This window comes from Hippoglossus stenolepis, chromosome 3, assembly GCF_022539355.2.
Source record: "Hippoglossus stenolepis isolate QCI-W04-F060 chromosome 3, HSTE1.2, whole genome shotgun sequence".
Classification (NCBI taxonomy): Eukaryota; Metazoa; Chordata; class Actinopteri; order Pleuronectiformes; family Pleuronectidae; genus Hippoglossus; species Hippoglossus stenolepis.
Window position 1 is genome coordinate 13,059,961 of NC_061485.1, and position 27,299 is coordinate 13,087,259.

A 27,299-nucleotide genomic window follows, 5' to 3' on the forward strand; every position below is an offset into this window, starting at 1 on the left:
TGTAAAACCGAGTGAAATACCTCAACAACTATCAGATGGATTCATTTTCTCTAGTTCTCATAAAAAATGACTGACATTCAGTTACATTTCCTTATTATTACGTACAAAATGTTAACATAGGATGATAACTGTGGTAAAGACTGATGAAAACACTGATCTTATTTAAACTGTCCAGGAAAAACAACCTCTACATATTATATCCATCAATCAGACTATTTGTAAAGCACTTCACTACATACGAACAATGACACCCTTTAACTTCACAAAATAAAAACAATAAAGACAACCCTACCCATCAATGCTCAGAGCAAACCAACATTTACAGGAACTGAGGGGGCGCTGTCAAAAATCTGATAAATCTGAAAGGAGGTTACACCAAAGGCAGATAAAGAAAGATAAAACCACAAAGATAAAAAATGCTATAAGAGATCTGAAAAGGATAAAGATAAAATAATGAAATGCTAAAAGAGATCCTTTATGATAAAGATTAGATAAAGACAAAATGAAATGCCATGAAATAAAGATTAAAAAAAAAAATAGGACAAAGAGAGAAACTAAATAATGAAATAAAAATAAATTTATATATATTTTTTTAAATATAAATATAAAATACTAAAAGAGGGTAAAGTAGGGTATTAAAGTGAAAACAATTACAAGAGAGTAAATAAGTAAGTAAGTAATAATAAATAAATAAATAATAGATAATAAAAATAGAACCACAGGATATATGTATGTATGTATATATAGACATGTCTACTGTATTGTACCTGAATGTCTGAAAGAGTACACACATTAATGCTTACTCTCCTAACACAATGCTCTTCATTCTTCCACCATCATAACATGTATCCTAGTAACACTGCTACACATGCATACACTCTATATTCTTCACACTATTATAACAAAGAACTTTATTCTGACACATGCTCTTGCACATGAATTCACCACAACAACTCCCGAGAGTCTGAAACAAATGTTCCACCTCGTTTTTCCTCTCTGACAGTTGACTTCTCTTCACACTCAGCAGCACAGCCTATGAATGCTGGTTTAGGGTGAAGCCCTAAGTCCAGATGGAACTGATCAACCTCGGTGACTTTGCCAAGGTGGAGCAGAATGTCACAGCTACACACAACTGTGCTCCATCATACCACTGCCACACCGACATATTGACCCCCCCCGCCTCAGTAAGGCCTTCACTGGAAATGAGTTCAGTGTCATTTTTGAGACACTCACCCACCCTTAAAGAAAGTCTTGTCTTAAAGCTCATTTGGTCAAAATGCTGCATTTCTTGACTTGAGGTTGAGGATGCCAGCTCTTTCACTATCACACGTGATAATTACAGCTTATTCCTTCACACCGTTTCTCACACACACACACCAACACACACACAGGCTCCCTGGAGTCAGGGGTGCGGCGAGAAATACTGGAACCTTCGACAACAGCTCAACAAAAGCTCTGACACACTGAATATCTTAAATCTGTGTCATCTTCTTCCCAGCGGAATCATTCAGGGACATCACATTCACACCTCGCGGCCCCCACAAGCTCCCGGTCGCCTATAAAAGAGTCTTTCATCAGAGACCAGAATCCAAGAGATTAGAATGACCTCTCCTGGATTGTAGATACAGTCAGCAAGAGATACTCATCCTCAGTCTGTATGGAGAAAGGTCGAGGTATCTTCTCTGGAGATTCAGGATCAAAACCTCGGCACTGCAGTCGAGAACACAAATTCGAAGGTCAGTTGAACGGAGATTGGTAGATACAGTATGTATGATTCTAAGAAAACCTAATCAGAAATCGTCATGCAGGAATCAAAATCTGTACGAGATATAATGAAATAACTGTCCTGAACAGTTTCACTATACTTTATTTTAAACTGCAATAACCTTTGTGGACAAAGCAATCAGCTGAATATGGCACTTTACATTTATTAATTTGCTCTTTTTAATGTTTAGGCACCATCCAGGAGAAACACTCTTAATTCAATAGTAGTTTATAGTTAATAGTCCTCTATTCTGTCACATGTTCCAGACCATTCGTATCCTACAGGGAAGATCCAGGTCATTGGAGACATTTTCCAGTTCACAGTCGACGTGAGCGAATTTTCTCCGGAGGATGTGATCATCACATCCTCAAACAACCTGCTGGAGGTCCACGCTGAGAAGGTGAGCCGTGCGGTGGTGGGGGGGTGGGGGCTGCAGACAATGGCAAATGTCATCTGTGTAGTCAAAACAAAAAAAACGCACAGATGCTGCTCTGGAATGAGTCACTTATCAGGGCAGCTGAATGAGGCATGCTCGCGGAATGTAAAACAAAAAGGTATGGTGATTCTGGGATGGCAGGTTATTATTCACACTCTGCATGGCAGCAGTGGATGAACAGCAGGATTTAAATGAACAAAATGAAAGTAATAAAGCGGGTTAATAAATCAGGGGATTGCAATTCTTCAAAAAGTTTTAAATACTGTGAAACCGAATAATGAAGTAAATGCCTAACATTTGATTTTAAATGGTTCTAAAGCTGTTATTTAGAAAATTAGACTTTAGCTGCACCACAAAGGTTTGGGGAATTAAAAAATGGTACAAATATTACCTTGTACTTGTGATTTATGAGCTTTTGTCTTTGTTCGATTACCACACCTTTCTATACAATTTGAAAGCACTTCCTGGTTTAATTTCTACCTTCTTCCTGGTTTAATTCCCATAATCTTACTTTGCTCATCAGCTGGGAGAAGATGGCACAGTCACAAACACCTTTTCCCACCGATGCACTCTGCCATCAGACGTGGACCCTGTGTCTGTGACCGTGTCCATGGGGAGCAGTGGGGTCGTGACCGTCAGAGCTCACAGGGTTTGTTCTGTCTCTGTGTGCTCAACACGTTTGGACAAATATAAAACTGTCCACTGATGTTTGTCTCTTTATTTCTACAGATGTAATCTCACCACTACACCAGTGATCCTCCTGTGAATCACTAGGGTTTAGTGACCTCTACCGGCCAGTGGAGGATCACAGAATGCGTCATTCACAGACTATGGGAAATATGAGAAACCTCATCCAGTGCACTTGAAGCCACCAACAATGGAAATAAAATGTAAAAAGTAACTTGTTGTTTCGGTTGGTGTGACATTTAGGAATAAGCAGCGACAAATCACAAAGAAACTTGCAAAAACATGGATGGAATACATTTTTTAGGTTTTTAGCAGGTCTGCTGCTAACTACGAGTTTATACACTTTGGTCATCTGGTGATTGTTTGTTTCTCTGATATTAGATAATTAGCTTTTTATAAAGAAAACCAACTGGTGACATTTGAAAAATCTGGCCTGATATTTGAAACTGAAAACTCCCCTCTGCTAAAGATGGCCGCCACCAGTATCTGCCTGGATAATAAACTGAGTTACTAACTTTAGGAACAGGTTATTCTCTGGCTTTTTCAAACTCTGCCAGTTTTATCCATTATAACAACAAAGGATTACCTCTAGGACCCACGTGTGTGAAAATACATTGAGAGACACTAACTGCGGCTACAACTCGTGTCTTAAATGTACCGGAAATTCAGCTTTTTGAGAGATTAGCTCCATAAAAGTTGTGATGGACGACTTCTTGAAGCACCTGAAGGCAACACGACAAACAGGCGGAAGTGACGAGAGCGGTTGTCATGGGATGTTTTGGTTTACGGAAGTGTTTATGAGGCGGCTCCAGTTTTACGCACTAACTTCTGCCCACAGTTATTTAAAGCTCTTTATAGTTAACACATGTTGTGATATCCACAAGCTAACACCACTTAGCTTTAAACACGTCTGCCTGCTCCGTGTGATGCTACCTCCGTTAGCTTCAGAGCTAACAACATGGCAGATGTCCCTGCTCCTGGATCAGTCGTAGTCAGTGACTGGCATCGATGTAAAGACAGCAAAGAATATTTCAACAAGATCCTGCACAAGAAACGACGCAAGAACTTCGGTAGGATTAAGAATCGGTTGATAAATACACCGCCGTGCAACACGTGGTTTTACTTAAGTACTGGAATACAAATTGAAGTTACTCGAGTATTGAATGATATGTTTGAATACTTGTATGCTTACATACATAATCTTCTCATGTGTTGGCATTACCATATTTTCTGTTGGTTGAATAATTTTCTTGGCCATCTTGATTTGGAGACTGTAAAAGTTAAATCATGGAAAGTATGAGAAAACATTTACATATTAAACCCCAAGAGAGAAACACTATTGGTCATTTTAAAACGTGTTTTCCAGGCTTGTTGGAGTCTCCAGTGATGCCCCCGCATGCAGCTGTGGACACGGTTCATTATAAGATCTTCATCTCTGGAAAGAGTGGAGTTGGTAAAACTGCTCTGGCTGCACGACTCGCAGGCCGCAATATTCCACCTGTGCACTACGAGACAACAGGTGGGTCCCTGCCCCGACTTTGCAACAGGCTCCTGAACCAGTGTGACTTAGTGGAATACTTTTTAAATAAATCAAACCACTTAAAACTGTAATATCTTTACACAGGGTCCGACTAATGTGCATCTCCTGTTATTGAAGGTATTGAGACGACCGTGGTGTATTGGCCGGTGAAGCTGAGAGAAAGTGGACGAGTGCTTTTCTTCCGTCTACAGCTGTGGGACTGTGGAGAGAACGCCTTGCGTAGATTTGACCATTTGCTTCCGGTATGTATAAAATATAAAGTTTTTTTCTTTATACAACCGAGTTGTGAATGACTACATTTGTATCAAAAGTACTTTGGAATCATCACATAGACCTAGTGTCCCATCCCTGTCCTGTGTCTTTCAGTCCTGTAAGGAGCAGGTGGACGCCGTCCTTTTCCTGTTTTCCTTCACTGACAGGCCGTCCTTCGATGACCTGTCAAATCAGATTGGGAAGTGGACCGGGCCGTCTGTGGGTCAAGTCGCAAAACTGGTGGTCGGCACCAAGTATCCTTTTGGGTTCTTTTATAGACAGTTTCAGTTGAGCACTTTAACTCGTAAGCTTTTTAAACTTTCAAGATATTTATAGTCATTTTAATAAAGTAACGATCACAGTTATGTACTCATGTCAAAGGGTTTGGTCACCAGTTCATTCAATATACACAGGAGTAACTTGTGCTACTCATATTGTACATACAAATTAAGGATATGCAGCTGAAACACTGTCATTTACCCTAAGGTTTTTTTTAAACTAAGTAAATACATACAAGCATTGGTCCTTAATTCTGGTTTAGATTTGATCTCTTCATGCACTGTGACGTGGCAGAGAGAGACGTGAGGGACTTCGAGGAGACATGGAGTTTGCCGCTGCTGCGTGTGGGAGGGGAGGTGAGCGATGGGCTGGGTGACGTAGCTCTGCTCCTCAACTGCCTGGCAGAGCAGCTGTGGCATCAGGACTGTGTCACAGCTGGATCAGCCCGCCACCCATCACAGCAGGAGGCAGTGACTCTTCTCTGATGCAGAGGAGTTGAGGTGAAATGGACCCCAGGGTGTCTGCCGCTGAGGGACTGTGCTCCGCAGCTGGTCTGGGAGAATCTCAGCTCCCTCAGGATGAGATGGAGGCATTAGAGATGGATGCTTATGCTCAAAGGTCTTAACTTCTCATGGTATGTTAGCAGGCTGATGTGTCGACATCATGATCTAAGACCAGATTCTATCTGGGACTGATCATATATTATATGTGATAAAGCTGGAATACCATCATTGCTTAGTCTTTAAAATCCAGATTCAGTATTTATTAGTTGTTTTGTTGAAAGAAATAAACACCAAGTGCCTCTTGTTTAGTCATGTCGACTTTACATTATTTTTGTGGTCCCCTTCCTCCGCTGTACAGTCAAATATAAGACATCTATTATCTTTAACCAGGTTATACATTTTAAACAATATACTACATCAGTCAATCATCAATATCATAAAAGTTCTCAGACTGAATGTTAATTTAAGTTTGTGCTAAATATGAAATCATATTTCACATTGAAGATCAGTGTTTGGTTTAGACATTTGTGCTTTAAGTCGATGTAATAAGGTCAGAACATATTAATAATTAGAAAACAGAACATTGCTTAAGATGCCAGTGTTAAATACAAGTAAAAAAAATGATTCCCTTACTCCATGTGTCTGCTAATGTGAATTTGTGCTTGTTAGAATTCTCTTGTGTTATGTCTTATGTTGTCATGTGAGTTTGAACATTTTGAAGTGCAGTCAAATTCCAATCAATCTCAAGGGTGAACATTAAAGTTAGTTATCGAAAAGTTATTAACGTGCAATTTAAAACAACCAAAGTTTGACGGCTAAAAATCTAAATTGTCATGCACCGTTCACGTGACAGCAACTTCATCCAGGCCTCTTTATCTGACCTGTGGTTAAAGAAAGAAAGAAATGACCGATGAATAACTGGCTGATCATAAGAGAATTAATTGATGAATCACTGGGAGTTCTCTCTAACCTTGTGTATGTGACAAATATCATGGCAGTGGGATGTCCTACTTGACTTTGGGACAGATGCAGCAGGATGGAGTCTGAAGGTAAATTCAGGACTTGGGTCTTCAGGTGCTCAACACGCACATGTGCAGGGAACTCGGTGTGATCCAGAACTATGAACCGCTGATCCCTGAGCATGATGCAGAGAGAGATCACACATTAGTGGTGATTAATGGCCAACAATTAACTAAAGCATCTGGCTGGGATGTTTGGTTTCTCATCTGGAAATTATAATTATATATCTTACACCTTTCCAGACTGCAGAAGTATACTGTTTACTTACTGAATATTTAAATTTGTTAAAAACGAGTGTTTCTCAAATACTTTTTGGAGGAGATGATCAGGAGGTCATTGAAGAGGTGGAAGTAGACGCTGATGAATGATGTTCTGGAGTTGTAAGTCCCCTCCACAGTCAGCTGTCTCATGGGACCCTGGTGCACCAGAAACCGCCCACTCACAACCAGAGGAACTGCCTGGATGGAAGAGGAGGAGGTGGTGGTAATAAAAAGTTTTACTGCCATCTACAGGTTGTATTGAGAACAATGAAGCCTGTTTTAAAGTAAAAAAAAAAAAAAGAAAAATAAATCTCGTCACCTTCACTTTGTCAAAATCCAGCAGCGTTTCCAGGCAGACCAGCTCCTCAATTTGTTTCATTTTTTGAACTCCCTTGTCACAGTCGGTCACAATCTGGTGAGAGAAGAACAGTGATGAAGTATTCTGACCTTTTACGTGTTCAGCAATATTACAGAGTAGAAATAATGATACAGGTCAAAGGCCTGCATTCAGATTTGTATTTATGGGCAGGAATATTATCAAGTTAAACCTAAACTACTCAACATGCAAACGACCCACCTCAGACCAACAATGCTGGAGAACAGTTACTGGTAAATGAATGTGCACATCACTTTAATGTTGTAATCTTTTAAGACTGGGCTTGTTTTAACTTGCTGCATGGCTTGATAACAAACACACACATACACCCCCACCCACACATGAGGCCTCAGATAAACAATCTACCACAACAGTAAAATCAATTAATGACATGCAATTTTACATAGAATTTGAAAACAAGGACTCATGAAATCTCCTTGTTGAACAAACATTTTGGACTAATTCAGCAGCTTCTGATGTTCAATCTAAATGAAACATTAAAAATGTTAATCAAAAGTTGCGATAGTTCACATTGCGAGTTTTTTTACTTCGTTTAATCAGTTTCATAACCACAATTTACACGACAACATTACTTAACTGTCATTGCCCTGTTGACTTCTATCTTGGCATGATTATTCACATTTGTGCACTTGAGAGTGAACAGCGTTACCTCATGAATGACTTCTATTGCTTTTTCAAGATTTGAAATTGATTCCGAGTCTGGTTCAGTCAGTTTCAGGATGCTCTGAAATAAAAAAATTAAAAAAACAGGATTTATGAAACATTTTGGACCAAGAGGATTTAAAAAAAATATATAAAAACTTCAATCAGATGCCCACCTCCAGCAGAAGTTTAAAACGAGTAATCCTCTGGAAGGGAAGGACAAGGAAGGACTTGAGATCCTGTTTTTGACAAACCGGGTCACTCTCGAGCTTCTTGAGTGAAATCACAAAGTCTCTGTTCTGCTGCCTTGAAAAAGACGATGAGTGAATGGATTTGATTTACAAATGTTGACGGTGTTTAAAACAGAACAGACACTTACAGCAGCTTGTTGACCAGGTCCTTCTGATACATGATGTTTGTCACATAGGGCACATAGAGCTTGTGAAACTCGGAACTATGCTGGAGCACAATGTCTCCAACCTGAGAGACGAACACGCTCTCTCCCAGTCGCGTCTCCAGATCCATGAGGAACCTACGAGACACTAGCTCAGTATTGACGTCAACACAACCAGTTCAAATATAGAGGAGGTTGTGTGTGTGGAGCGCTGACTTTTCACTGGCTGCCATGACGCGACGAATGTTGGAAAACAAAAAGTGATGCTCCATCGGCGACAGGGTCTGCTTCAGTGCCTTCGATGCTTGGAAATGATTGACTACGACTCCAAGGCTCCTCAAGTAGGACGCTTCAGAACCAATCAACTCAAACATGGACTTCAAATGAAGAAAAGCAAGAAAATTATTTCTCCAGTTTGTTTCCCTGGACGTTGAAGGATAAATTCGATTTTTATAAAAGTCTTTAAATCCCATTGAAAACCAAAACACTGAAATGATCCAGGTAAGTACTGAGTGTGAATAGTCTGCCATGTGTATAATGGGTTGAAAATGTATTTACCTTGGCTAAGAACCTACATTTGCCAAGACTATAGAAAACATATTACAGATTAATCTGGCATTATAAATAATCCCCAACTAAGCCACTTTTAATTCCTTAATGAGTGACATTTTGCCTATATTATTGAAAGTTACTTAGCATTTTATAATCAGGTCAAAAATGTACAATATATAAGCTCCTATAAGCTTATATGCTATAAGGAGCAAGATGAACTTCAGAGGTAAACACAAAAAGTTTAACATGATTGCAGTAAGAATATCCAGCATCTTACCATTGCAGGCTAATAAGATGTTACGTGCTAAATGTTGCTAATATCCATATGATGTGGCTTGAAAGGAACAAAAGATGAGTTTAGGTAAAACAATGTAAAGCTGAACCTGACCATAGACTGTACATGAGCCTGCTACTCAGAGTAGGTAGGGACCAAGGGTTTTCTTTTCACTTTCTTTAATATTGTAAAATAGAGATTTTTTTCAAAATGTTCAAGGTTTTCCCAGGAAATATCTGGATGAAAAAAATCTGGCACATTGAGGAAAGTGATATCTATGTGAGTGTAAAATTTGGTGCAGCGTGAGCCAATTTAAAAAGACTGAGGCCTTGGGGAGGTTACACTCTAGCTCTTCATATTTAATTACATTTCCAAACATCCCAAGTTAAGTCTCAGTAAAAGCATGAAATAGAGACCATCATACCTCCTGAAGGCGAATCTCTCTGGCAGTCAAACTGCAGAGCAGGCCAGACTCCTTCACCTCATCTAGATCTTGCCAAAGGGTGCATGGAGTCACCCTGATGGGGTGAGCTGAAGGCGAGGATGGCGTCGCTTCAGCAGGGTGCGACTGTGGAGATATGGTCTCAGAATGAGAACTAGGGCCGAGACGGAACTGCAGACCCTGCAGATACAGCGGCGTTATCAGTTCAGACAGAAAACTCCTGTCGAGACTGTGCAGATCATTCTTCACCGCCTGCAGACAGTAGTCCTGATACAGAGGGACTGCAGAGTGGAGAGAGATACAACAGGTTCTTTTCATTGACGATAAACTCAATGACTTACAAGAGGCCTCGAGGAGAAAGGTATGCTTACAAAACTGGATGTACTTTGACTGGAACGACACGCTCCACTCTTCCTCCTCTACTGGCTCTCCCTCCCTGGTTTGAATAAGCAAGCCACATTTAGAGAGTACACAGAATATATAAATGATAACTTATTCCCTCTCTTACCCGGCTGCATTTGTATCCTGATCTTCGTCATCAACTATGAGAACAGAGAGCAGCTTGGGCACTGAGAGCATTTTTGCCAAATTCCATGTGCCCTTTAAAGCCACCGACCTCAAGGCAGACGATATGTCTATGGCAGAGCTGTCGGAGGACAAATATGTTTCATTACCAAAATCCTACATAAATGTAAAAAGCTGAATGTAGTTTTCTACAGTACTTGAGATCTTTACCTGTTGTCTTCATGCTGCTGCAGGGAGTCGTCGCTCTCATCAAGAGCTCCACTGTCCTGTGCACCATCCGTCTCCAAAGTGGGGAACTCTGCTGAAAGCTGCTCTCTCGTATGCGTGGTCGGTACATGAATATTTCCAAAGTAGGAATGTAGATTAGCGATGATGCTACTGCTCGAAGAGCTAAGGTTCTCCTCTCTGTAATCAGATTGAGCCATGATGCTTCAGCATGAAACTATTTTAAAACTCTGCTCTGTGACGTGTTTGTCCACAGCACCTCTCTCCTCCGTCTGCCTCACAAACACTGAGGTTAAATGGTCTCAGTTCAGTGGACTCTGAGCCGTCAGCAGCAATCACACAGACCAGAGTCAGCTGGGATACTCCTCACAGGAGCAAAGGTCTCGGATCATTGATGGACGATGACAGAAAGACTAGATTAGTGCTACAACACACAGTCTTGATTATCTTAATCAATGAATTACTCAAACATTTTACTTGAGTAAAAGTACAAATAGATCAACAAAAATTCCCAGGTAAAAGTGCCACATTAACTTTACTAATTGAGTAAAAGTAAGTACTAGCGTTTAAATATACTTTAAGTATTAAAAGTAAAGGTATTTGCAGAGTGTAGCCTATTCCCTAAGGCAAGGCACTTTCAATCGAGTACATTTCTGTCTATATATTTATACTTATTTTACTTACTTAAGTAAAGTACTTCTTGATTACTTCAACACTGTGCTTTGATTGGATGAATTAACCCCCTATATTGATTACTTAAAAAAAAAAAAATATATATATATATATATATAAATAAAACAATTGAAATATCAGCTAAATGAATTGTAAAAATGTAGTGGAGTAGAAAGTACAGACATTTTCTGATGTATGTAGTGGAGTAAAAGTACCCCAAAATAAATCTAGTAAAGCACAGATATATGAAAATGCACTTAAGTACAGTAGCAGAGTAAATGTACTGCATTTCCATCCCTCCACTGCATTGGTAAATTACCTGCCAATTATGAGCCACTGCTTGTATAAACATACTGAAACATTCCCATCACAATTTCCTTGAGCCCAAAGTGACGCCTGATATAACTTTCTTATATCAGGTCATATCATTTCGGTTTGAAAAATGACTTGTATCACATGGTATACAAATACTAGTTCCATTTTATTTGCAATTTAAAATTTCATAAAAGTAAATAATTCGATCTGCCTGAACATTGTCGGTGCTTGACTCAAATAAAGCCATTAAAATCCTTGATAATACGATGAAAGTAGTGACAAAAGATTTGACAGTTGCGAATGGCTAAATTCTAACAGATTACAAAATGAAAGTGGATGCGTTTAAAGGTATGAACACACACTAGGATGATTTGACACAACATGGACTTTCTGAACAGGAGCTACAAACAGATATGTAATCAATACATGGCAGCGCATTCAAACTGTGGAGAATGATACATACAGTACAAGATCCCTTCTCCAATACACAAACTGGATTCAAAAAATGATGATCATACTTCAACACAGACATACACACGTGTGGCTCACTCAATATTTCAGTGTGAGAATGGCTGTGAATTTAGGGGTTTCCTCTTGTGTGTGATTTGTAAACTGTATCAGAAATGATCAACCCTACTAAACTGCAGCTTCTCCATGAACAGGTTCTGATTTGTAAATTGACGGGGCAACGAACATAAAATCAACAACAAAAAAAAGAAGAAAAATCAGCAAATCGTTTCAAATAGCCATGTTTGTGCTGAATGATCTAAAGCTCACCAGACTGGGGCAGTCCAGCATGGGGTGTAGAAATGATGCTGCTTTAATGACAAATTATAACAAAGTTTAGCGGTTCAAGAACCATTTATATATTGGGCATTTAATAAAATGTCAAAGTTGGACAACAAATAAAGAAGAAAATCTATCTATAATACCAAATCTCTAAAAACAAATGAAATGGGTGGGCACCAAAACATCTGCATGCAAACACACCTCACATATCCAGAAAAGAATTAGCGGTTGTCCTGTTTGTTCTTGGATATTCTTCATGACAAACCAAGAGACAGCATTTCCCTGTGTTTAGATGTGCTCCCTGGTAAAAAGGAGCTGAGACATCTGGATCAGTAACAAGGTATAAATAAGACAGATGCTGAGTTCAGAGGCCGGGGACTCACACGAGTGGTTGAGTCTAGGTGGGCACAGTGATACTGCGGGCTAGTAGTGCCAGCAGAGCTAGCTCCACAACCCCATGGGCTTGTTCCAGTGCCTCTGCAGCCTCCCTGGCAGAAAAGCCAGCTGCCTGGATTCTCTGGATGTGCTCAGCAGGAAATGGTTCTGTAAAGGGATGTGGAGACGGGTGACGAGGGGCTGCAGATGAAGGCTGGGCAGCCTGAGCAAGAGGAGGGACACAGGAGGACGTGGTGCTAGAGACTTCCTCAGATGAGCCAGCTGTTATTGACAGAGGGCTGAGAAATGTCTGATCAGTCTGGGGGCCAAGAGTGTCTGGGCTGTTGGTGCCAGAGGCTTGTCCATCTGCTGCCACTGTCCCCTGCTGCCCCTCAGGAGGTTCCCTGAGCTCCGGGTCTGCAGCAGGATCAGGAGGTGCCTCTGGCTCAGGCTGAGAGATGCTGATGTTACCGACTTCATTTATCCCACTTCTATCTGCCCCCCTCTCCCCAGAGCCATCTGGATGCTGAGGTGGCCCTTGTTCCTCCACAGTCTCTGCTTCATCTCCACCAAGATACTCATCCTGGCCAGAGAGGTCGGACACAAGACACTTAGATGGTCCCTCATCAGACACAGCAGCAGCATGGTTGGCTTTGGCATCGCTTGGTTCTGCACCAGATGTAATAGTAATAGCAGTGGAGGGGGTAGGCTGGGTGTCTTCAGGTGTTGGGGTGCGGGGCTCGGTGACCAATTCGTCTGCGTCCTGTCTGAAGGGATGTGACGGGGAGCAGGAGGTGCTGCGGCTTTGGGACTGAGCACAGCTGTTGGTTACCAGCAGCTCGTGGAGCTCCATCAGAGCTGCTGCCAGCGAGGGGATGCTGTCGGAGCTGGAGCGGCGCTCTGCTTCAGGTGGGTCCCTCTCGGTGGTCACCTCGCCGTGGGATGCGGTGGGAGACTCCATTTCAACTGAGTCCGGTTGGCTAGCAGCACTCTGACAGGCTTCAGTGGAATTAGCGGTGTGGGGCTCAATCGTCTCCTGCTCCATGGGTTGAATGGGGGATAGTTCCTCTGGTTGGGAGGTCATTGAGCTGTTCAGTACCTCAAATGATTCAGCATCACCCTCTGAGGCTGTACAATGTTCCTCACCCTCTGGATACTGGGACGATGTTGTCATGTCTGCAGGAGGGGACTGTGTTGGGAGGACGTCTGTTGATGGACTGGGTACAGGGGACATTTCGGAATTGCTATGGAGCGGCAGAGGGTGAGGTTGGACCTGATGAGTTGTAGAACCAGCAGCCTCTGCGGGGCACAAAGGTTGAGGAAGCTCCTGAACGCCATGTTGGTCCTGGCTCTGCCCTGGTGCTGAGGCCTGCTCCATGGCGGCTGGGGCAGACTGAGAGGGTTCCACGGTTTGTGGCTGGCCAGAGGAAGGGCCTTGGGTGGGGGAGGTGGATGAGGACATTTGGTCTAAGGTTCTGGGTAATGTAAATGATGGGGGCTGTGGTGAGGTAGTTTGTCCATCTGCAGTGTCTATTGTAAGAGAAAACAGTAGCAGAATTCAACAGCAGGAATTTATGTGAATCTTGTCTGGGAGCACTACTTTAAATAATGTTCATTTTCATTCAAAGTTTTGGAAACAACACAAAGCAAAAATGTCCTCGCTGAAAGTCTGGAAATATAATAACAGATGTTCTACCGCTTTAAAGGTTATTGGTATCAGAATACACAAAGTAAAACATTAAAGTACAACATCAATTAACCAATCCAGCAGCAAAATAACAGCAAATCAAAAGTAATAAAAAAAGCAATGGACTTAGCACTGGCAATGGACTTGCGAATTTGCAGTACCTGGTTGGTAGGGCCCTCTCCAGCTGTCTCCAAATGCATCAGTGCTGTCCTGCTCAGGGGTTAAGGCACACACCACACGCATCATGCAAAGGGACGGAGAAAGTTAGCAGTCGCACACGGGGCATGCACCAACCTATCAGCCTTTTCACGCACACACACACACACACACACAGATGTGAAAAGTGTCATCCAAAAAAACAACTTGATCTTATGTTCTGAAAGGGATGACAGTGCAATCACTAAACCTGAGGCAACGTCAGAAAGAGGATTGATCAAAGCACTTAATCGTAAGATAATGAGACTATCAGTTGATTGATGCCACAAAAAGGCATCACAACTCCACTGTTTCTGTTTGTTTGGATTCTATTTGTAATCTGCAGCCATTACTGGACATGGCTGACTGTCTTGCTAAATCTATCTTAAGTTAGTGAGACCATCATCTTATTATCAGAGAACTATCTCACAAATCTGAGACCATGAAAGTCATTCAAGTTGCCTTTTCATTTTGATGATAACATAATTATTATGTCAACACTCAACAACTTGGCAAAGCATACACATGAAAAGCACAATGTGTATGGTCATACATTTGGGCCAAAGCAGTTTTCTGGGAATGTAATTTGAATGTCTTGTTTTAATCACCAGCAGCATTTCCTCTGTAGCTTTTCTCACACAGTTGAGATATTCTTTTCAACAATTATACACTTTATACATTATACATTTTTTTCATTCTTCAGAAATCATAATTAGAAGAAATTGTCTTAACTTTGAGAAGATAAATAGAAAGCACATTTCTGACTGTACAACTTACCCCCTACATTTCTTAGCATTAGCTCTTCCTCCTAGTTTGTATTTGTAGGTGGTTTCGAGTGCTGTTCACACACTCATTCAGAGATCCATCTGCACTGCTGCTCAACAGACAATCTGTATGAGCTAGCGCAGCACCTGTTGTAAACATGCCTGCTGGAAATGGGCAGTTTGTTTGCTGCACAAAGAGCTGTTCACCTGTTTGTTTTTTTCACAAGTCGGTGAAGCGTGACGTAGTTCAGCACCTTTAAGTTCAGGCTTTTATCCAAAGTGAATACAGTGAATCAACCATCAACGTACATGGTACTAAAAACCAGGCAGAATGAGCCCAGGATCTTAACATTAATGGACTGTCCAACAGTGAAGAAATATTGCCTCTGATGGGTCTTAAATACGTACAGAAAACTACTATGTGGCTTGTCTACTGCCTAAGAATCACCCCAATTAACGGTCCTTTGGAGAAGAAAGCTGCTAATTAGGCTTTTCCTCAATAACTTTGATACCGAGATACAGTTTTGACTCATGGGTGTTCTTCTTTAAGCCTGAAACATTTATTTCAGCCAAGAGTTTATTTATCTTCTTTTAGATGCTTAGATATGCTCAAAATCTTTTAGTGCCCCGATCTTACATTATTCTGGAAACACAGTTTATCTGCTGTGGTGACATGAGGTGGTTATGTGATGATTCAGATGACCACATAAATTGTTGAGAGTAAGAAGCTTTATGTGGCACATGCAAATGTAGTTGCACCTCAACTGGAAAAACCTCCGTAAAAACAGGCTGAGGTGCAGAAATGAGAAGCAGGTTCATACCGCTTTCTTGTATGGACCTCTGAAGAGCCTCTGCCAGTTCCCTGTCAGCTATCTCATCTGGACGGGCGTCTTCACGACCCTCTGCTCCGTATGCCAGTCGGGCGCACTCTGGCAGCTCCGCCTCAGACAGGAAACGGGTTTCAGTGCCCGTAGTGCCTATTAGCAGCAAGTTCTTCTTCAGATCAATAGCACACTGCAAAAAAGGAAAAAGAAGGAACAAATAATGAATCTGTATAATTCTTCTTCTTATACACTGGAAAAAGAAAGCCCCCTGTATAATTCAATGCAGTAGTGCACACTGTGATCAGACAGAAGGGCCTCACACCTGGTGTCTCTTCAGCATATCCAGGCCAAGCAGCATGTCCATCGGTTGGTCTTCCAAGATGGAGAAAGAACAAGGAAGGTAGTCCCCTTCTATCTGGACCTGAGCTAGATGAGTGCAACAGGACAACACTATGTCAACAACACTGAACTATCAGGTAGACAGGCTTGAATATGGATGCAGTTGAAGTAATAGGATGATAGAATGATAGAATAGAACGTTTAACTTTGTTGGAATACAGCACTTTCACAGATGCAAGTTGTGTTCATAAATTATAGAAATAATTGATGTTGCTGCATAATAAAAAAGTTGGACTACTATTTCTTGTATGATTGGCAGCATTTAAACACTGATTTTGACATTGAAAATCATGGCAATAATCGCAGCATTCGGTTCAGCCCTACAATTAGGAATTCATCTTCTCCAATGGAAACAATACTTAGTTTAACCCATTGGTTGTTAAACTGTGATTAAGTTTCTTAATATGTGATTTCATAACCACAAATTGTACAAAATCCTAAAAGTACCCGCCTCTCGCCCCGAATCAGCGGGGACTGCCTCCAGCTTCCCGTGAATCTCAAGGGAGAACCGTTATAGCCAGTGGGACGCTGAATACTTAAAAACATAACTGGCTACACACAAATAGGAGGTTGACTTTAAAGACATCCCGCAACTGAGGTAAACTCAACTTTACAACTATGTCATATTCATGTAGAAAAAGGCTTGAGACTATTTGACACCAACCCAAGTGAACTCTGCCAATGATCTTCTGGGTGCCCACACCCTTAGCGATCCCGGCCCAGCGTCGGTCCACCAGCCGCATAATATTGCAGCGCTCAGCACATGCTTGGCTCATGATGGTCATCTGAGCCCCTAAAAATTGGAAACGTCAGGATATGTTTAACCATTTAATATTGTAGGGGAACCCCCAGTGTTGGATATATAAATTCATCAATTAGTGAGGTTGAAATAGCAGACGATATTATGGTTTACATATCTGCTAAAAACAAGCATGTCAGGATTTAATGCTGATTACCTGAGTCAACGAAAGCTTTCACAGGGTGGCCATTGACTCTGCAGTTAATGTAGAGCATAACCACCTGGCCAAAGCTTTCTGGGGCCTCCTCCATTGCAATTGTCATGTTTTCTTCCACATTGTGCTGCCTGGAACACATACAAATCCAAAGGTAAGACACTTTGTAAAGAAGATGTGAATATAAGTGGTAAAAAAAAAAACCTCTACAGCATTTAGACCATACCTAATATCCTCCTCTATCTTTGCTTGTGCATCCAAATCAAAAGGATCAGCAGTAAGAAGTCTGATCCTCTCTTGCTCTCTCTTAGCTCGATCCTGCTGTTGCTCCAGCAGCACTTTGGTGAAACGTTCTGAGGACGGTTACAAAGACAGACAGTTATACTAACATGGTGGATTCATATCTTATTGACAGTAAAAGAATCATGGCATGTGATGGCTGTTTTTGTTTCTTTTACCCAGGTCTCCGCTGAGAAGGGCCTCAGCAAGCGGTGGGTTTCGCTCCTTCAGGAGTGAAAGCTCATGGGGATTGGATAACAGCATCTGCTGGAGTAAGGCAGGGTCGTCCAGCCCCTGAGGAGAGGAGCCGCGAAAGGCTGTTGGCGTGGAAGATTGAGCAGCAGGCTGCGGTTGCGGCTGCGGCTGCGGCTGGGGCAGGGGCTGAGGCTGTGGCTGCGGCGGTGACTGCTGCTGTGGTGGAGCCTGTTGGTGTGGCCTGATGGCACTACGCTGACTGGTTGATGCAGAGGTGCCCGGGACTGTGATGGAGCGAAAGTCGATATGGGGCAGACCTAAATGGGCAGAGAGGACAGAGACTGAGAGTTTAGCTCACTGCATAAAACAAATAAATGTTTTTTTTAATATTGTTACTTTTTGTTTACACTAACATTACCCAATTGACTCTTACGATATAACTGCTCCTTCCTCCCCCCCACATACTTTCGATACCGACCTTGATTGTGTATCCCACCCCTCCCACATAAAAAAACTGCAGGTCTACTTCTCTTACTAGAATTAGCAGCATTATTGCAGGTTTATTTGTGTTGTTTAGGTGCAAAATTACATTTTAAATTGAAGATTCTTCTACTTACTTGAAACCTCAGTATTTCTTTAATGTGATTTTTACAAACACATGCATTACCTGGAAAGGCTGGCTGTGTTGGTGGTGGCCTTCTGTCAGCTTGCCTGAGAACCACCACATCTCCATCTTTAACACCATAGGTCCCCAAGGCACGAGTGGGGTCTTTAAGGGTCTGTTCTACATATGTGATCTGGACATAGAAATATACAGGGCAGTAAATTAAATGAAATATACAGTTTCAATGTCTAGGACTTCAAAAAAATAACAATTATAACTTTATTTATATATTGAAAAGGTTTCAGTGGATTGCCTTAGAAGTTTCAGATGGTTATCAAGATGATGGAAGAGCTACCTTCAAACCAAGATCTGGGAAGTGAAATTACTGCCAGATATGATTCATCATGGTGTCAAGTGTATTGGTGCAATTCATCTCACTTTCTGTCTCCAGTGTGCCAACAACCACCAAACTGTAACTACGGATGTTAGGGAGGCGAGGGAATTTAAAACCCTTGTTTTCCGAGTGAATAATAATGGCTTGCTTGGCTAAAGTATCTAAATGTCACCACTTGTACACTTTAAGGGCAGCAGCAAAAATATATAATTATCATTGATTAATTTCTCAGATAATAATTTGGTCTATAGATAATCTGAAAGAAGAGATATTAGTTTTCGAGAGCACAAGGTGCCGCCATGAGGTTGCTTCATTTGTTCAACCAACAACACAATACACAAAGATAATAATCTTGTTATCACATTGAGCAACGAGAAAAAGAAACTCATAACATAGCAGGTGGACTTTGAACAGATTTAACATGTTTTGCTCATATAGTGACTTAAATCATTAGCTAGTTATCAAAATAAAAAAAAAAATATTTGTTAAAATCAAATGAATGCCAGGAATGATCCTCCTACGTCCCAGGCCAAGTATAGTGGGCCCTTGTTTCTGACCGCTCTCTCAGTTACACACAGTACTGTTTCAATAATATATATACAATGAAATACAAATACACAGCTAAACCTAGGGCCACAAAGCTAAGCAAAGGTAAATACATGTACAAAACATGAAAGTAAACACAGTCATTGTCGGGCCTCCTCCTTCCGCATTTACTGAGTGATGTTGAGAAGCCGTTTACTAACATGGTTTTTTGACGCTGGATTTAAAAATAATGGGTTTGAAACGCAACAACATACTCTGTTAATTGTGTTAATTCAAACAAAGTGAAGCTCAGCAACCCAAGCTAACTACTAGACAGCAGCTAGCTTGACTTCCAGTTAAGTTAAAGATGCCCAAAGGCAACACTGTCAATTTGAAACTCGGTGTCACCTGTTGGACACCCGCGTCTGCAATTGTGTCTGTTGTTGACAAATACTTTCGCAACACCGCCTCCGTGAAAACAGCAAAAGTATTATTCATGCTAGCGCGTTAGCTAGCTCGCTAGCCGTTAGCAGCGTTAGCTCGGCGGCCGCAGCGAAGCTCGGGTCTGACCTGGATCTCCGCCGCTGGGATCCCGGACTCCAGCTCACAAAGTGCCACAAAGTCTCTCAGCTCCAGCTCCGGGGACACATCGAGGGCGAAGGTGGTTTCTGGTCGGTCCCTCGGAGCGCAGAACACGGTGACCAGCATCGTTTGTCGGAGGAGAGGGGCGCGATCACCGGACGAACCCGCTGTGACAGACTGCGGTTAATGTAGTTTCACAGAGGAAAAGCCCCAGTTATTCTTTAGATTCCTGCCCGAACGTAAAGACGTGTTTCAGGAGCGGAAGTAGCGTGACGGGGCAAAGCAACGCGAACACGGTGACTGCTTGGCGCTTACTAAGCACGAGCCTGATGTGACAGTTTCTCTTTTAACTAAACAACATCACATATTGCTCAGAGGTGCCGCATTTCATCCGGCTGGTTTACGACATGTCGTAATGACAGAATTTACTGTCGCGAGCGGTTTCTTCTTCTAATGTTAGCGTTATACTACCACCCCCTACCGGAATTGTTGAAAATTACACATATTGAAGCGAGGTTCAAACAGTAAATATATCATAAAGCAAAACATTAACAAGTTAATGTGTGTGTATTATTTACATTTTTAAACTATTTCTTTTCTTTTCTTTCCCTCAATCCCTCATGAGTTTATTGATGTCCATTGTTTATTGCTGTTGATTAGGATGTGTTTTACAATAAAAGCTTTGAAAAAAATCTATTAAAAAACTGTTTTTCATTCTATATGCAAAGTTATTTATTCACATACAGGCATTTTCTGATTAGCCTCAATAATAGCCCAATAATCTTAGAACTTCAATCAGTGTTCCCTGACACCACTAACTAATCCTCTTTCTTTATACTTACACAACAATGCTTCTTTCTATCTCTTAGGTATATCTTTATTTGCCTTATTTTATTTTACTATTATCATACCGTTTCATTTTGTCATTTAACACATCTCTGTATAGATATAAACTGATTACGTCTTACATGTGCTGTCAACACTATCCCTGTTTTTTTTCTGTGTTTTTTCCAAAAAAAGGGGAATAAAAAGAGTTGAAACTATTTAAAAAATAGATCAAAACAAAATCTTTCATTCAGTCTTCTTTTGCTCCAATGACATTTGAAGGCACCATTTTAATTTATGTTGAGAGTCCGAAAGTCTCAGACCTCTTTCACATTTCTTGATCTTAGGTGATAAAAGTTTTATTTTAACACACAAACTACACAACTATGAGGAAATGAGAGATTTGATTTTCAAATATCAGTCAAATGAGGTCGGTATCAACCGGAGGGAATATGGGAGATATTCACCGGCTATATAATGGCATGCGCTACACTTTTGCACATACCTCATCAATGTGGTGATGAGTTGACAAACAACTATTCTCACTCACATTCTCACTTTGTGGTCCATTTAGTTTCATTATCCTACTTCAATCTGCATGTCTTTGTACAGGGGGAGGAAGCCAGCAAAAACCTATGCAGACATAAGGAGAAAATGGGGGGATCAAGGATTTATTTTTTTCCCTTTCATTAAAACTTTTTCAACATTTTCAACATTTTCCCAGAGAACAGTTCATCATAAAGGAAAAAATTAGAAATTTGGTCCAGACTGTTGCAATTAAGGGGAATTTTGAGCCTTGGCGGAGGTATGTGCTTACAAAGTGCAATTCTATTTATAAACCAAAGAATGTGGGTTCAATGCCCTAATTAAATTTAAATGACTTTCATACCTCACTGAACGACAGCCAGCAAAATCTTGAGCGGAGGTGTATTTTCATGACGTGAGCCTTCAGCATTTTGGTGGTTATATCTTGTCAAGAATATGTGGTCGTTTCCTTTGACTCCACGTCTTTTTACTGGCAAAAAAAAATTAAAGCTGCATAGTTTCCGTCAGTCAACTGCAGCAACTTTTTTCCTATAGGTCCTGACAGAAAAACAGAAACCCGGTAAAAGGTTAGTAAATGTACCAAAATAGCTCAACAGATGTTTTTTTCACAAAAGATGAAAATATTTCCGCAAAAACGTTATAATGGAGAATAGGCCACTGCTAGCCCAGATAATGATTGTAAATTTTGTCAGTTTTAATGTTGCCATAACAAATAAAGTGCATCTTAAAGAAGTACAGATAGCTGATTATTTATTTCACATCAACGCCTATATAATGTTGAACACAAAAGTCAAAGTGTTGTTTGAACAATTGAATTACTGACTAATTATTCAGTATCTAAACAAATGAGAAAGTAGCATTTGGTTCTCCTTCATTGTTAAACATTGAAATGATCAAAATGTAGCATCGTAGAAATCTGCCCAAGTGTGACACAAATTATTGTGTTATAAAATATCAATTACAGAATTCAGTAATATTTCTTTAAACCGCCCTGCATATTAAATAATTTTACAGTTATCACATTTGTGGCTGTAAAGGTTCCTGGTTTTGCATCACAAAAGACATCACTAATGATAATGGGAGGGTTGACAGGTTTGTATAACAGGCAGTAATTCAAGTTGTAACATGCAAACTGTAACTTGTTAGTATTCTTAGGATTTTCCATTTGTTGATTGCTTACAATCCACATCGCAAAGTACTATAAGCAAGACATTATAATACATACATCATACATTTAATTTTGGTTGTTGACTTATTAGTGGCCTCACTCCTATTTGTTACAACAAAACCTAAATGTTTCCAGTTGAGTTAGAGTTGTCATCTCGTGATTGTAAATGCAAAAAATCTTTCTTACGTCAGTTCAAAAAGGGGATGATTCGTTCTCTGTGGCATTTCCTCTTTCTCTCAGTCTCTCTGGTAGGAAACTCACAGCAGCACTTCTCGGCACAGAAGCATCAAATATGGTTCTGATCAAACTTCTTATTTTCACTTTGACTTTTTATCAACTTATTGTTGATTTGGACGCTATAACTTGCCCGAAAGGTAAAGTATGACTTTTGTACAACTGTTTCCTACTCATTCTTCAAAATGTTATAGAAAAAAACAAAAATTTTACCTTTCAAGATATTTTCTCTTTTTATGCCACGTGCTGCTGTGTGTTACTGTTATTAAAGTCCATTATTTCTCATGATATTGTGAAATAATCAAGGTCACAAAGTAAAGAGAATCAGTAGCAGTAGCAGTGGAGACTGTGAAGTCTGTCCCGATGGATCTTTCCAGCCTGAAGAAAATAATTCTCTTCTGTGCCGTGCATGTACAAACTGTGAAAAAAGTGAGTGTTGAACTTTTGTATGATATATGTTTAAAAAGATGTTTATTTTAGAATTACTAATGAATCTGTTTATAGAGCCAAACATTTTCAAACCTTTGTGAGCTACATTTCCTGTCTAAACTTCAATTCCCAAATTAACAAGTTGATTTTATAAACTCAGCCTGCATTTAATCAATAGATTGTTGTCGTTACTGTTGCTCTTGTTGTAGATCGGGGGAGCGTTGTGAAACAGAAATGCACGAAAGAGACAGACACGAAATGTGAGTGCCGTGGAAATTTTGTCGCCTGGGACAAGACCTCTTCCACTTGCAAATGTGACATTGGATTTGAACTAAGACATGAAGGTACATAGAGGGGTCACACAATACTGCTTGGGATGTTCAAAAAACATCATCTTTTTAAAAATAATAATAAAAGATTTTTCTTTTTCCATGTCAGAATGTTTCAAATGCAAAGAGGCACATTTCAGCCATCGAATCAACTCACCTGTCTGTCGAGAGTGGAAAAAGTATGTCCCCTGTATCCTCTTTATTTTGTTTAAAATTCATGTAATATAAACAAAGTTATCTGTTATTTACAGCTTTATATTTTATCCTTCATCCCAGATGTGAGTCAGGGGAGAAAATTGGTGGAACCAAGACCTCAGATGTCATCTGTAATGAGCTGAGGATTAACTCTACATCCTACACCACACGCACACCACCCAAGCATCCACCTGAGGGGACCCATACTCAGAACATGCTCACCACCACCATGACCACCACCACCACCACCACAGCTCCTCCAGGACACAAAGTCACCCCCAAGCCAAATGGAAAAATAGAGCCTTCCCCCAACTCAAACACAGGCAACCACATTGGTGAAACGTTTGTTGGCATCTCTCACAACCTCCGATTGAAAAATAACATTAACCCAAAGTAACTTGTAACTTTGTACTTGTCTCGTTCAGGTACGGGCCTCATCATACTTGGAATCATTGGACTGCTTCTTCTCACTGCTGTGACTTGCAAGCTGCACAATGCCCCTTGTGTGCAGAGAAAACCAGTGCCAAGTATGTCACTGGATTTAAAGTAAACTGACTGTGCATTTCAAGTAATAGTGCAACACTGTGTTTGGTTTCTTGATGAGAATTAAATGATGAGATTTATGCTAAATATGAAGCTATGCAGCCAGCAGCCATGTTAGCTTATAAAAGAGTGGAAACCTTACTTCAAGTCCCAAGGCCAATTTCCATGAATGGCATCCCCAGCTTGTCCCGCAGTAATTTTTGTCGCCTAGCAACAGGGCTGCAGTTGGACATTACGATAAAAGTTTGAATGCCCTTTGGTTTTCTTTAACATTTGTACCATTAGCTGTTCAGTTAAGTTGGAACAAGTTATTCGATGTCAATCGATGAGATAACGTCTCATCGATTGACAATACCTCCGAAGTGTGCAGCCCCTAAACTGACACATCTATATACTACACTAATTGTACAGATTATACAAACAAGATATGACATATTGGTTGATGAGTTTAGGAGGTGCTGGTATACATATTTTAATCTCGTTGGGCCATACTACTAGCATACTAGCTGTTTCCCCGTAGTTTAGGCTAAAGTAACAAGTGCTGGCCGTAGCTTCAAATTTAGCAAACAGGCATAAAAGATTGATAATCTCATGTGATTCTTTGCAAGAATTTGGATAAGCATATTTCCTTTCAATATGAACATCAAACTCATTGCGCAGGCTAAAGTGATTATTATTAAGTCATTATTATTTAGCCCAAACCCACTGTCTCTATACTTATCTGTGTTTTTCATTGCAAAAATGATGGTTATTATATTACCAGCTTATGTGCCTCCCCATTTTAACTTAAGATGCTTTAATGTTTGTTTTCAGCAAATGACTCATTGTGTCGGAGGCCAGTTGAGGAGAGTGGCGACAGCAGCCAGTCCTCCTCTCTCAAACTGAATCCTGGGGAGCCGTGAGGTGAAACTCTCCTTGAAGTGAACTTGTCGACTTATAATGTGAATTTCTGGATCTGATGAGCATCACATGAATAACTTAATTTACTTATTCCTCATATTGTTGGGTTTAACATGTGTGTACCTGTATTGTATCTTGTATTCACATTTTGCACCTTGGTCAATATTTGACTGTCATAGTAGAGTATCCACTGAGTTACCTGAAAGATATTTATGTAACGTTCCTCACTTTTTATCATTTTATTTATCAGCTTCAATTTGAATAGTAAAGTACACTCAAAAAATCTATTTTGGGATTTACTCAAAAAAGTTATGTCAAGTGCTTCCACACAACTGTGTTTAGTTACTGCTAAGGTACATTAATTGGTAATATGGAGTCAATGAAATCAAATACATTATACACAAGGGAATTGAGTAGTAATTTAGGATGTTTTACTCAAAATACTGTTTAACTTCAAATTGATCACAGGTAGATTTTTGTGATATGTCTGTAACCGTTTTCAAACAGGTTGTAAAAAGCTCTGATATTGTTTATTTTGCTGCTTTTTATTTTTTTAAGCCTAATGACCTTTTATAATGTGATATGGTTCAATGAGACAATTTTCTGAGAAATATAAAGTGTGATCAGTATTGTTGTAGTAATAAGTAGCACTGATCCAAACTGTTTGTGAACTGCTAAAGAGCCTTAGAAAAGCATTTTACTTTATTCATTCAGTCCTTGTGTTTCTATGTCTGTCATGTTTTGTTTTTCAGTTCTGTTCCACTGGTATCATGTCTGTTAAGCTGAAAACAGTAATGGCAAAAACATGCTTTCAGTTGGGTTGGGGTAGTTCCCCTTTTGGTGATAATGCGCCTCTTTTTCCCACTGAGAAATACTTCCTGTCACGTCTTCATTTCAACCTTTGGAGAGACTGACATTTGTGAGGCTTGTGGGCTTTTGTGTTGTTCATAACTCACTGGAGACTTCCCCAAATCACTTTAATATGAAAGCATGTCCTCATTATTGCTATTTGTTTGTGTTTTGATAAGAAATTAGATATACAAGCCTTCAAATAATAGCATGTACTCTGTATAGTTCTAAGATGCCAGTAGAATCCACACTTCATCCAACTCATTTACTTTTTCAACAGCTATGGTGTTGCAGCACACTTCAAGGAAAATAAATGAACTGACATTTCTTATTTTTAAAACTGTTGCATTGAGTATTCATACCCTCAAATTGAATAAAAGTACCAAGACAACAAATGTAAAGATACTCTTGCAGTTAACACCCTACTTAAGTAAAAGTACAGTCAAATATTATTGGCAGTAAAATGTAGTGTCAAAAGTGAAAAATGCTCACTTTTACTGAAATTGTATTTTCACTTTACATATAGTAATGCATCAGTGTGATGTAAGCAGCAGTTTAAGGTTGTAGCTGGACAAGGTGGAGGCTCAGGAGATGGTTTGGTCATCAAGAGATCAAAGGGTTCCTAACCCTGACTCCTCCAAAGAGTATCTCGAAGACACTGACCCCTTCCTGCTCCTAATGCTGCATGTGTCCCCATTGTATGAATGTGCATGTGAATGGATGAATAGGAGACAAGTTGTAAAGCAAAGCGGTTGAGAGATTCTAAAATATAAATACAGGTGATTTAGCATTCTGAGGTTCGCAACCTATAGGCTTCAGGCCCTTTCAAAAGTTCATGTGGCGAATACAAGAAAATTATAAAGAAAGTTGGATGCACAAATTAGTTTTCAGTTTTTGAACTTTTCTCTTTGAATTAAACAAGTTTAAAGAGAAGAAATCAAAGTTTATTCAAAGTAGCTGGGACCTCTTTGCTGCTAGACATCTGAAACTTGTAGACACAAGGGACCTCAGACACAGATTTCACAATTCAATCAGTGTTTGGAAACCACTGATTGCTTGATCTAGTTTGGGTAATTTTGTAAGTCCATAATTTACTTTTAGTGTTAGTACTTACAGCTGTCAAATATATGTTGTAGGGCAAAATCTACAATATTTCCCTCAGACACGTAGTGGTGCAGATGTATGAAGTGTCATAAAATGGAAGTACAAGTACCTCAAAACTGCACTTAAATACAATATAGTAATTGTGCTTTATTTACTCCATTTTTTGTTCTCTGTTTTCAAAGTGCACTTATTTCCCTCAGAGTGTAAATGAGGATTTTCCAAATGAACTGGGACCATGTACAAGTAATGCAACTGACTAAGAGAATTGTTTCAGAGTACATGCCAGAAACAGTCCAACACTTTCAGTAAATGTCAGTGACGGAGGAAGTCTGCGTGTGGTTTTACAAAAAAAACTGTGCTTGAACGAGATACTTTCCATTGGGGTTTGTACAAGTAGCTGCCTCATTGAATACGACGACTTTACTCATTCAA

At 40.2% G+C, this 27,299-nt stretch overlaps 5 protein-coding genes across 7 annotated transcripts; 3 read left to right on the forward strand and 2 right to left on the reverse strand.

The window, feature by feature from the left end:
- Window positions 1–1,070: 1,070 nt before the first annotated feature.
- Window positions 1,071–3,070, forward strand: LOC118105253 (heat shock protein beta-7-like). Its single transcript, XM_047339310.1, has 4 exons — window positions 1,071–1,184; window positions 2,007–2,165; window positions 2,725–2,850; window positions 2,931–3,070. Exons 1-4 carry the CDS (start codon window positions 1,071–1,073, stop codon window positions 2,934–2,936), a joined length of 405 nt encoding a protein of 134 aa, XP_047195266.1. The 3' UTR covers window positions 2,937–3,070.
- Window positions 3,071–3,623: 553 nt separating this feature from the next.
- Window positions 3,624–5,774, forward strand: cplane2 (ciliogenesis and planar polarity effector 2). Its single transcript, XM_035147902.2, has 5 exons — window positions 3,624–3,958; window positions 4,255–4,407; window positions 4,546–4,670; window positions 4,795–4,934; window positions 5,222–5,774. Exons 1-5 carry the CDS (start codon window positions 3,847–3,849, stop codon window positions 5,442–5,444), a joined length of 753 nt encoding a protein of 250 aa, XP_035003793.1. The 5' UTR covers window positions 3,624–3,846; the 3' UTR covers window positions 5,445–5,774.
- On the reverse strand, window positions 5,708–10,602 carry si:ch73-15b2.5 (rho guanine nucleotide exchange factor 5). Its single transcript, XM_035147890.2, has 12 exons — window positions 10,179–10,602; window positions 9,952–10,089; window positions 9,815–9,879; window positions 9,426–9,724; window positions 8,392–8,552; window positions 8,161–8,313; window positions 7,958–8,087; window positions 7,789–7,863; window positions 7,062–7,154; window positions 6,792–6,940; window positions 6,433–6,597; window positions 5,708–6,343 (listed from the first exon to the last, which is right to left on the reverse strand). Exons 1-12 carry the CDS (start codon window positions 10,391–10,393, stop codon window positions 6,286–6,288), a joined length of 1,701 nt encoding a protein of 566 aa, XP_035003781.1. The 5' UTR covers window positions 10,394–10,602; the 3' UTR covers window positions 5,708–6,285.
- Window positions 10,603–11,327: 725 nt separating this feature from the next.
- ddi2 (DNA-damage inducible protein 2) lies at window positions 11,328–20,149 on the reverse strand. Of its 3 annotated transcripts, XM_035152385.2 has the most exons (10): window positions 19,734–20,149; window positions 18,308–18,437; window positions 17,625–17,957; window positions 17,393–17,519; window positions 17,170–17,297; window positions 16,878–17,006; window positions 16,137–16,240; window positions 15,812–16,004; window positions 14,193–14,241; window positions 13,781–13,874 (listed from the first exon to the last, which is right to left on the reverse strand). In XM_035152385.2, exons 1-9 carry the CDS (start codon window positions 19,869–19,871, stop codon window positions 14,231–14,233), a joined length of 1,293 nt encoding a protein of 430 aa, XP_035008276.1. In that variant the 5' UTR covers window positions 19,872–20,149; the 3' UTR covers window positions 13,781–13,874; window positions 14,193–14,230. The 3 variants fall into 3 exon arrangements, with proteins under 3 accessions (XP_035008274.1, XP_035008276.1, XP_035008277.1); XM_035152383.1 differs by lacking the exon at window positions 14,193–14,241 and having other exon boundaries at window positions 11,328–13,874; XM_035152386.2 differs by lacking the exon at window positions 13,781–13,874 and having other exon boundaries at window positions 14,201–14,333.
- Window positions 20,150–22,535: 2,386 nt separating this feature from the next.
- si:ch73-361p23.3 (tumor necrosis factor receptor superfamily member 4) lies at window positions 22,536–26,103 on the forward strand. Its single transcript, XM_035149738.1, has 7 exons — window positions 22,536–22,658; window positions 22,825–22,947; window positions 23,157–23,291; window positions 23,386–23,455; window positions 23,553–23,806; window positions 23,897–23,998; window positions 24,828–26,103. The coding sequence occupies exons 1-7, from the start codon at window positions 22,577–22,579 to the stop codon at window positions 24,914–24,916; spliced, it is 855 nt and encodes a 284-aa protein (XP_035005629.1). The 5' UTR covers window positions 22,536–22,576; the 3' UTR covers window positions 24,917–26,103.
- The last annotated feature ends 1,196 nt before the right edge of the window (window positions 26,104–27,299 follow it).